The 11,581-nt window shown below is 39.2% G+C and overlaps 1 protein-coding gene across 1 annotated transcript; it reads left to right on the forward strand.

Annotated features, from left to right (window-relative positions):
• Window positions 1-4,838: 4,838 nt before the first annotated feature.
• LOC139009913 (olfactory receptor 7A10-like) lies at window positions 4,839-5,792 on the forward strand. The gene has a single exon (XM_070414028.1). The coding sequence runs from the start codon at window positions 4,839-4,841 to the stop codon at window positions 5,790-5,792; it is 954 nt and encodes a 317-aa protein (XP_070270129.1).
• The last annotated feature ends 5,789 nt before the right edge of the window (window positions 5,793-11,581 follow it).

Consider the following 11,581-nt stretch of genomic DNA (forward strand, 5'->3'; position numbering starts at 1 on the left):
TCCTCTTCCTTGTTGAAGAGAGAAATAGCAATTTTCTGGAGGTATCATAGGTAGTGCCCCACAAAAAGTCAGTACTTTGAAAATCCAAGGTTTTTAGACAAGTCAGTTTCCCCAGTCTTGGACTTTTGAGAAAATGTAATTCAAAGTTGGGTAAGGTGTTGGGAGATGAGACCTCAAGAGGGTCATGGAGAAGGAGTAACAAAAACAGGATTCACTTAACTTCTAACCTGGTCCCTGGGGAACAAAGAATCGGCAGGAACATTTTCCATTCTGTTCAGACCAGTGTGTCCACAGGGAAACCGGGTGCTCACAGGTGGGAGCAACAATGCAAACAGCATCTAACAAGCAGATAAAAGAAGAGTAATATCTCCTCTGCAGCAGACTCCCAACATGTGCAACGTTAGGCTGGAACGGAACGTATTTGTTTCTTTGGGGTCTTAAGTCTGACTCTGAGACTAATGCTTGACTCCTTCCTGCTCTTTTGTCTGAGACCAGAGCTTCAGTCTCCAACATTAACCATCCAGGGAGCAATTCAGACTTCTACAAGGAGCCCTTCCTTTCAGAGGCCCATCCAGGTGAGTCTGAGAGTGCAGCAGGTGCTGTGGGAAGATTCAAGGAGTGCATCCCAGAATTTCTCCCTGAGGTAACCTGAGAACCTAACCAGGCCAGCTCAGAGCTGAGAGACTACCATACCTAGCAAACAGGTATGATAACTGAAAGCATCATGACAGATTCTAACCAACACCTTATTCTTATATATAGTTAATACATTTAGTATGCTAAATTAGTTTTTTCCTAAAAACATTGCTGTTTGGCATAGAATGTATATATATATATTTAGGAGAATGGATGAAAATGTATTAATTTTGTGTGGTCAATTCTATCAGTCTGTCATATTGTGTCTTCTCCCATTACTTTTAAACATAAACAGTTCTACATTTTTCACCTTGGCAGAAACATTCTTTGCATTCAATTAATGATCTTTTCTATCCATTTTCTAAGCATAATCCATTTATGTTTACATAGGGAGAAATTATAACTGTAGCTACTGCTTTCTCCACTGCTTTTAAAAGTATATTTTTGTATTTTTATTTCCACACCCTTGCCCCTATATCTGAGATTGGAGACATATATTGATGTGATTAAAGTTTTGTGGGGGGTGGGGGGGGGTTGACTTCTCATGTTTTACAATTTTATTCATGCCAATATTTGAATACACAATATTTAACCATGTTTATTTTCCCTGCCATTTTTATATTATGAACAAGCCATACCTTAACATTTTTCCATATAAAAGCAAACACCTATAAAACCACATAAATGAACAAAGTCAGTGAGCTCCCTGCTCATTTGACCTCACATTATACAAAGACGGCCCAGTGCAATGATATAAGTGTGCTATGACATCATATTCTCAGGGATAAATATGTGAAGAAAGGGGATCAATTGTTGTGGCATAAGCAGGATTTTATATAAAAAAAAATGTTCGGGATGATTTGTAAGTTGATAAGAAACAGAACTAGGACCAGTGCCCACCCATCAGTTGTGTCACAAAAGAGATCAAAACTCAAACCCAAAAATAACAAAGGGAAGATGCTACTGAGCCATATAAACACCAGAGTGATCTAATAAACATGGAATAGGTGCAGGAATCACAATTACATCAAAGGCTTGGGAAGACGCTGTGATGAGGCCAGTGGAGCAGTGAAGTTCCAGTCCGTGTGTGGTCCCTTGAGTCAGAGGTAACTTCAGCATCCACACTGGCTCCCTCTTCTCTCTGCACCTGGCCCTCTGCTGGGCTTTTCACTATTATTTTTCCCTCATTATCAGGAAATGGCCTTTTAAGCAGTTCTTGCATTTATTGTGTTAAATTCCAGATTTGTTTCACTGTGTCCCAAAATAAGACATGCCTTTTACATTGTGATCCAGCATTTTTACATACAGACACAGAAATACACACACACACGCACACACACACACACACACAGACATGCATGCATGAGTGAACAAAGGGAACCCTGAAATGATTATGTATATAACCTCACTGTGTATGAAACACTCTAATACTTTCTTTTGTGCCTCCTTGATTCCAATCTATTTCATTCTTACAACTGTAATCTGACACCCTAATGCAGTGGTTCTCAACCTGTGGGTCACGACCCCTTCGGCGGTCGAATGACCCTTTCACAGGGGTCGCCTAAGACCATCCCGCATATCAGATATTTACATTACGATTCATACCAGTAGCAACATTACAGTTATGGAGTAGCAAGGAAAATAATTTTATGGTTGGGGGTCACCACAACATGAGGAACTGTATTAAAGGGCCAGCAGGTTGAGAACCACTGCAATGGGTCCTGATCTCAGAATATGGAGAACACTCCTCAAGCCTGTCCTCCACACCTAACTTCATAGAATACATGTTTATCAGCCACACTAAGCTAAATCTGGAGGGAGAGTAGGTGTTTGTATAACATGCTATGTGCCTCAGGTACTCACAGTCTAGCAAGGAACAAAGACATGGGATTAAATAAAAATCTCACCATGGGTGCCCTAACACTTAGATTAAGAGCATGAGAAAGTGACCTTTTCCTGTGTTAATGTTAGAAAAAGAAAAGGTTCGTGAAGGAGAGGATCCAGTCTCTCTGAAAGAGGAGTTGGAGTTTGAAGGATTGAAGGGGGTGAAAAATTCCAAAAGACCAGTGGGGAGACCCCAAGCAGAGGAAAGTGAGCCCATAAAGGCTCTGAGTCCTGAAGCTGTGGCATCAGGTGAAGCTGGAGTCAAGTTCAATGTGTAGGAGACCTGTGTGAGGGAGGCCAGGGCTCTGTGAGGGTGGAGCTGGCCCGAAGTTCACAGACACTTGAGCCTCATGTTTGAAGCTACGGAATTTTGGCTTCTATCTCCAGTGAGGTATCACTCGGGGAGGAATTTTAATCAGAGAGTTCAAGGATCAGCATTGAAGTTCTCTCTGAGTCAATGTGTGCATTTGGCTTGAGGGGTGCCCACCTGTTAGATGGGAGAGATGACAGGGAACTGAAATGTGTCTATGGAATTGGAGACCGAGGTGTTTGGAAGCAATAAAGACATTTGAAAGATAGAAGAAAATAATCAGCCTTATCCCATCACAGTGATAACCATTCATTTACCAACCAGAAGGAAGTACACCAAGCTCTCTACATACAGTATATTGATTATCTGTCCATCATCATAGGCCAATGGATACTGCAATCTTCATCATCAGGTTGAGGAAATTAATTATTGGGCTGTAGCCCTAACCGGTTTGGCTCAATGAATAAAGCATCGGCCTGAGAATGTAGGGTCCTGGGTTCAATTCCGGTCAAGGATGCATTCCTGGGTTGCGGCTCCATCCCCAGTAAGGGGTGTACAGGAGGCAGCCAATCAATGATTCTCTCTCATCATTGATATTTCTATCTATCTCTCCCTCCTTCTCCTTTCCTCTCTGAAATCAATAAAAATACATTTTTTAGAAAAAACAAAGAGAGAATCTTTTTTTTTACTTTTTTTTATTCTTTTTAAAAAAATATAATAAGTATTACAAAGGGTATTACATATGTGTCCTTCCCCCACCCCCCGCCCTTGACAATCCCCTGCCTTCCCTTACCCCCCAGTGTCTTATGTCCATTAGTTATGCTTATATGCATGCATACAAGTCCTTCAGTTGATCTCTTACTCCCCTCCCTTCTGCCCCCCAACCCTCTCTGGCCTTCCCACTGCAGTTTGACAATCAGTTTGAGGCAGCTTTGCCTCTGTGTCTCTTATTGTTCAAAAGTTTGTAATGGTCTTTATTATCCATGAATGGGTGAGATCATGTGGTATTTTTCCTTCATGGACTGGCTTATTTCACTTAGCATAATGCTCAAAGAGAGAATCTTAAAAGCAGCAAGAGAAAAGCACTTAGTTACCTACAAGGGAGCACCCTTACAACTCTCAGCTGATTTCTCAACAGAAATCTTGCAGGCCAGAAGAAAGTGGTAAGAAATATTCAGTGATGAATATAAGGACCTATAACCAAGATTACTCTACCCAGACAAGTTAACATTTAGAATTAAAGGTCGGATAAAGAGCTTCACATATAAGAAAAAGCTAAAGGAGTTCATCACCACCAAACCAGTATTACATGAAATGTTGAAAGGTATTATTTAAGAAGAAGAAAAAGAGGAGAAGGAATAAAGGAGGAGGGGGGGAGAAGAAGAAGAAGGAGGCGGAGGAGGAGGAGGAGGAGGAGAAAAAGGGGATGAAGAAAAGGAAAAAACTTTGAAGAATAGAATGGCAATAAAAACATACCTATCAATAATTGAAACTAAGAATCAAGATAAATGAACAAAAAATCTAATAAATAAAATACAACCAGAGGCATGGAAACATGGAATAAACTGATGAATCTCAGAGAGAAGGGGAAGAGTAGGAAAAAGATTAAGCAAAGAACTTATATGCATATATGCATTACCTATGGACACAGACAATAGGATGGTGAAGGCCTGTGGTGGAGTGGGAACTGGGTAAAGGGGGTAATGGAGTTGAAAAGGGGTGACATCTGTAATACTCTCAATCATAACTATTCTAAAGCAAATAAACAAACAAAAAACATATGTAATGCATGGCCACCTTGGGAAAAAGATTTGAGGAGAACAGAAATTCCTAATCAGAGATGTCATGGGTTAGGGTGTGTGTCTTAAAGGGGATGATATGTTCAAAAAAAAGATACTGATTACTTTACTGAAAAATATAATTATAGCATTTCAACTATGTTAGTAATAGCCATTTGCTTAAAAATTGATCATGCTATTTTTTCTTTCCTTCTAGCAACCTACACCACATGAGACAAGGCAATGATACCCCAATTTCAGAATTTCTTCTCCTGGGATTTTCAGAGGAACCAGCACTGCAGCCCCTCATATTTGGGCTTTTCCTCTCCATGTACCTGATCACTGTGTTGGGAAACCTGCTCATCATCATGGCTGTCACCTCAGACTCCCACCTCCACACACCCATGTACTTCTTCCTCTCCAACCTGTCCTTGGTAGACATCTGTTTCACTTCCACCACCATCCCAAAGATGCTGGTGAACATCCTGACACAGAGCAAAGTCATCACCTATGCAGGATGCATCACCCAGATTTATTTTTTCATACTGTTTGGAGTGTTGGATGACATCCTCTTGACCGTGATGGCCTATGACCGCTTTGTAGCCATCTGCCACCCCCTGCACTACATGGTCATCATGAACCCCAGGCTCTGTGGACTGCTGGTTCTGATGTCCTGGATCGTAAGTGGCCTGAATTCCTTGTTACAAAGCATAATGGTATCGCAGCTGTCCTTCTGTACAGACTTTGAAATCACCCACTTTTTTTGTGAAATCAAACAGGTGGTCCAACTCGCCTGTTCCGACACCTTTCTTAATAACATGGAGATGTATTTTATAACTGTGCTACTGGGTGGGGGTCCCCTGGCTTGTATCCTTTACTCTTACACTAAGATAATGTCCTCCATATGTAAAATCTCATCAGCTCAGGGGAAGTATAGAGCATTTTCTACCTGTGCGTCTCACCTCTCAGCTGTGTCCTTATTTTATGGTACAATCCTAGGAGTGTATCTCAGCTCTGCTGCTACCCAAAGCTCATACTCAAGTGCAGCAGCCTCAGTGATGTATGCCGTGGTCACACCCATGCTGAACCCCATCATTTACAGTCTGAGGAACAAAGACATAAAGAAGGCCCTGAAAAGATTCTATGGGATGGCAGGTACAAAAGGGACAATCATCCTGAGGTAGAAAAAGTGCTCCAAGACTCAAAACCGGAAATTGAGATTCTTTCATCAGATTGTAGTTTTCAGACTTGGTCCTAGTATTCTGTCCTTGAATTTCCTTTGTTTGTTTCAACTCTTCTATACAATTTAAGTAACCATTTTATAAAGCTTTCTGCTTTGTCTCTTACATAGACAGGTGTTCCCTTTGTCTTATTTTACCTCCACAAAGTTCTTTCCAACCTTGATCAGAAATATTTGGAAGTTTTCATTTACTTCACTGGAAACATTGATGTCTTAACAATCATTTCTTCTCAAATGACATATATCATTGTAAGTAATTTGTTCTGTGTTCACCATGAGTCCCTCATTCTTTGTACATCGGTACCTTAACTGATCCTTCTGATACTGTAGACTTTATGATTGTTCCCTAGAAGTCTCCTAGTGATGGAATAGGATAGGGAAGCCTGGGCACTGGCCTGGGTCCTACTACTTGTTCCACAGACCAGAGTCAATGTTGTGACTAGATGGATCCTTATGGTCCTTATTATGATTGCAACAACCATCATGGAGCTATGAAAATGTAAATTTAATACTCACAGGTCCAGCATGCCCAAATGCCACACAGGAAAGTGAGTGTGTGTGTGTGTGTGTGTGTGTGTGTGTGTGTGTGTAAAAGAGAGAGACAGACACACAGACAGATAGATAGAGAGATAGGAAGTGGACTTTGACTGAAGGGCTCTGCCTTTATTGGAGGGCAAAGGCAGGATGGCTAGAGTTTTGGGGTTCACTTTTTCTTTAAAACGTAAGAGTTGGAATTAGGGCAGTGGAAGGAAAGGCAGGATCACCCAAATGGTCAGTTATCTAGGTTACTCAGGGTTTTCTACAAGGGGACTTTTATAATATGTTAATCTTGTGTAAAAATCACAAAAATTCTGTGTTTAATTCCAAATAAACTTTGCTTCCTAGGTATACCCTTTGTTTAATGTGAACTTCCTCCCTTTGCTTGTATTGAAATTGCTTCTAATTAAAAATAATATTCCATATATTTCAAGTTACAAATTAAATTAAAAATAAAAGGGAAACTTCATAGGTGGTGGCAACATGAGTGCTTATATAGTAGCAGTGTCATACATTTGCCAATATGATTATCTGAGTTGGATGTCTTTGAAAAAAACCTACGTGAGGTAATTGTGCTACAAACATGCTACTGTATTTCATACATAATTTCCAGGTTTTATTGTCTTATTTAGCTGAGGGTCCAATTGTGCAATTATAATAAGAACCACAAGGGTCCATCTAGTCACAATATTGATTCTGGTCTCAAAAAAAGTAGTAGGACCTAGGACAGTGCCCAGGCATTCCTGTCCTATTGCATCATTATCAATAGACTGAGATTTATAGGGAACAATCATAACTACCATAGTTACTGGCAAAACTTGATTGTCAAATATCTCTCTCCCAGAGGAATCTACTTGGAGGCATACAAGAGAGGTTCAGAGACAGAAAGAGACGGTGAGGTGCCGTTTATATGACATTCTGAGCTAAAGATGAGGTAAAGCACCTGGAGCTACAGAAGGGAGGAAGGACATTGTATGTCGGACAATAAGAAGAGCAGATGTTCGGTAATTAGAAAATTGCCCTGCCCTCGATATAGGTCACAAAATGTAATCTCTGATGATAATTCTTATTATTGGCAAGACTGAAAATTTAAATTCTTTAAGGGAGAGGTAAAAGTTCCTACCTGGCAACTAAAGGGGAGCTCAGAGGGGTGTACAAAATAGAAGGTTTTTATAGGAAAGAGGGAGGGACAAGGGAGCTATAAAAACAGAGAAAAGGGGGATTATTTGGAGGCCATGACATCTTTTATTTGGGGGAAGAGGAGGAGGAAGGATTTCTATCAGACAGATCCCCTCTTCTTTCTGTGGGAGATGGGGAGGGCCCACGTGACAGATTACCTTACTGGTTTTTGACCAGAAAATTCAAGGCTGGTTGATTAAAATTAAGCTTCTGGGAGAGGTGGAAACTTCCATTAAATCCAGTATGAAATCTAGACTTAGCATCAGGGGTTTTTAACTGGAGTGATGCCATTTTGGGTCTGCGGTTTTCTCTTTAACAGTAGTATGGACATTCACAGTATTAAACACAGAATATCCATAAACCCAGACTATCTTCCCATTTATTTGTGCCTTTTTTCAATATTTTTAGCAATGTATTTTACTTGATTTCTAGGTATTTAATTCTTTTTAATGCAATTAGAAATGGAATTGTGCTCTTAATTTCTCTTCTGACTTTTCATATAGATGCAAATGATTATTATATATTTATTTTATATCATGTATCATTATTGAACCTGTTTATTGGTTCTGAGAAATTTCTAAAATAATTTATTAGAGCATAATCACATAAAATAAAGTGAACATAGTTAACAGCAATATTTCTGAATTAATGGAGTTATGCAAAAATTAAGAGTAATACTGCACAGGTTCATATAAATAACTCAAAAAACTCACAAAACTGCCGTAGCCGGTTTGGCTCAGTGGATAGAGCATCGGCCTGCAGACTCAAGGGTCCCAGGTTCGATTCCGGTCAAGGGCATGTACCTTGGTTGTGGGCACATCCCCAGTAGGAGGTGTGCAGGAGGCAGCTGATCGATGTTTCTCTCTCATCGATGTTTCTAACTCTCTATTCCCCCTCCCTTCCTCTCTGTAAAAAATCAATGAAATATATATTTTTTAAAAAACTCACAAAACCTTTAATATCTTTGTTATATAATTGTAAAAAATGCAATTAGCCTGATCCTCTGTTTCCTTATTTCTGCTGGTGATGTGGAATAATAAACCTAATTCCAGTAGATTTTGGTAGAAATAAAGAAAATGTTTTTTAAACATAGAATATATCTAATAACTCTTCCATAGGTAGGAAGTGTATGTACATATACATGTATGTACATTTGTGTGTGATTTTCTTTCAAATAAACTCAACACACAAAGACATAACACACACACTAATATTCTCACCTTTAATGTTGAAAGAAAATTTTAAAGAAATTTGGTGACAATAGAAAGTAAAGAATGAATGATTCAATTAATATGAAACTAAAATAATTTAGAAATTTAGATACAACAATGTAACATAGAAGGTTGACCTTAATTTTAGTAATGAATTACATTTCTTATATTAATGCACAAACCTCAAAGTCAGAACCACATTTACTTCTGTAACTGAAGAGTTTGTCCACCTGCCACCAGGTGAGTCACACACTGAACATAAGATTTGTAGTGGAGAGATTAGATTCACTTTATTGTTAGCACTGTGCACGGTGAATGGGAAAGCTAGTGCTCAAAACCCAAACTCCTGGTTCCTTTATTGGCAACTGGTTTTAATGGGTGAAATTGGGGGTAGGGTTCTTCAATGGGTGATCAGCTCATGGGTATATTCTGATTGGTTGGAGTTGGTGTTACAATGAAATATTTTAGGAGCTCTGATCATCAGTCATCCAATGTCAGCTAGCCTGGGGTTTATGTGACTGTGGTCCATGAGAGTCAGTGGTTTTCTATCTGGTAGAACATTTTAGTTCTTATAAAACCAACTCAAGGTATGTGTCTTTATGTTATCAAGATTCCAGAGAGGGGACTAGTGCCACAAGACCCTGATTTATGTCTGAAAAAGTTACTTTGGTGAATATAAGGAAAAGGTACTCAGGTCTGTTTCCTTGCAAGTGAGACATTGGGGGGTAGGGGTTGGGTTGAGAAGGGATTCTGGCTTGGTTTCAATTTTATGAAATTGGGAATTCACTAGATCAGTTAATGGAGCAGAATCACCAAATTGACTTTAGATTTCTTTTTCTTCTTAATGTGAAATTTCAACACAAATACCCTTACCAAAGAAAGCTAATAGAACAAATTAAGAGCTAAAATTTCATCTTCTCCAAAATGTTGTTATTTAATAAATGTATTATATTCCTGCTGTTGCTATAACTAATTACAGCAGTGGGGCACAAAAGAAACAATTTTATGCTTTTACTCTCTTTGCGATCAGAAGCCTGAAATGCATCTCAATGGACTAAAATCAAAATGTCCAAAGGGCTTGGTTTCTTCTGGAAGCTTCATGGGAAAAGCCAGTTCTTCTCCCATTCCAAATTCTCATGGCCACCAGCATTCCTTGGCTCATGACCAATTCTCTGTCTCCAAAGCCAGCAGTTTAGCATCTTTCCTCTTATTTCAACTAGTCTTCCATGTTCTATGACCACGGTGATTACATGATTTCCACCTACATAGTCACAACCAATATTCTAATATTTTGGAATTTTGATGAGTTTATTTGAGCCAAACTGACAATTGCTGGGAAGCAAAATCTCAAGGGCTTGAGAAAATGCTCAAGAGAATGGCAATTTTGCAGATTATTTCATACTTTAGAATCAAAGGATGAGATGTCAGGGGTTTATGTGTAATCCATTGCTGGTAGATTAAGGGGATGGGAGAAAGCAAAGCAGAGAAGTCTCTGAGATTGGATAAAAAAGTAAGACAAACAGATACACACTCTTTTCCATTGGTAGGGACATGATAGTTGACTTTTACAGCACAGGGATGGCATGTGGGCAACAAAATAACCATGTGGTCTTGTGGTCTGGTGCCATGGTTGTGCCTTGAGGGGTCTGGAAAAGAAGATTACACGGACATTGCAAAGGTATGCTATCTTAAATGCACAAAGGCCATAGACAATTTCAAAGTTCAAGATTGACTTATGTCAAGGAAGCTACAGGCCTAGGACATGACTACCCACCATGCCCCTATTTTAGTAAAGAATTTTTACATTCAGACCACGTATGTGGTTACTTTGCTCTCTGGGTTTGTAAGGCCCACCATGTGGGTTTCCCCTGAGCTTGTTGGGTTTAGTATGTGGTGCCTTCTTTATCTATACTTATATAAAATAACTAAACACAGCATTTAACACATTCTCTGGGTCATTTCAGTCAATGACAGACCATGTATACAAAGTGGTTGCCAGATGGTGGGGCAAAGATGCAATGGCGACCATAAGGAGAAATTACCTTAAAATGAAGAAACATACCAATGGCCTTCTTCAAAGATCTAGAACGAACTCTCCAAAAATTCATCTGGAATAAAAAAAGACCCCGAATAGCTGCAGCGATCCTGAGAAAGAACAAAGTGGGTGGGATCTCAATGCCAGATATCAAGCTGTACTACAAAGCCACTGTTCTCAAAACTGCCTGGTACTGGCACAAGAACAGACATATAGATCAGTGGAATAGAATAGAGAGTCCAGAAATTAGCCCAAACCAATATGCTCAATTAATTTTTGACAAAGGAGGCACGAACATACAATGGAGCCAAGATAGTCTCTTCAATAAATGGTGTTGGGAAAATTGGACAGATATATGCAAGAAAATGAAACTAGACCACCAACTTACACCATACACAAGAATAAACTCAAAATGGATAAAGGACTTAAATGTACGACAGGAAACCATAAAAATTCTAGAAGAATACAAAGGCAACAAAATCTCAGACATATGCCAAAACAATTTCTTCACTGATACAGCTCCTAGGGCAGTTGAAACTAAAGAGAAACTGAACAAATGGGACTACATCAAAATAAAAAGCTTCTGCACAGCAAAAGAAACCATCAACAAAACAAGAAATCCCACTGCATAGGAAAACATATTTGCCAATGTTATATCTGATAAGGGCCTAATCTCCAAAATTCATAGGGAACTCATATAACTTAACAAAAGGCAGATAAACAATTCAATCAAAAAATAAGCAAAGGACCTAAATAGACACCTTTCAAAAG

Source organism: Myotis yumanensis, unplaced genomic scaffold, assembly GCF_028538775.1.
Source record: "Myotis yumanensis isolate MYYU_CA2020_CCGP unplaced genomic scaffold, mMyoYum1.0.hap1 SCAF_5, whole genome shotgun sequence".
NCBI lineage: Eukaryota > Metazoa > Chordata > Mammalia > Chiroptera > Vespertilionidae > Myotis > Myotis yumanensis.

Coding starts and splice junctions, on each gene's coding strand:
- LOC139009913 (XM_070414028.1), top strand. CDS start 4,839: ATGAGACAAGGCAATGATACCCCAATTTCAGAATTTCTTCTCCTGGGA.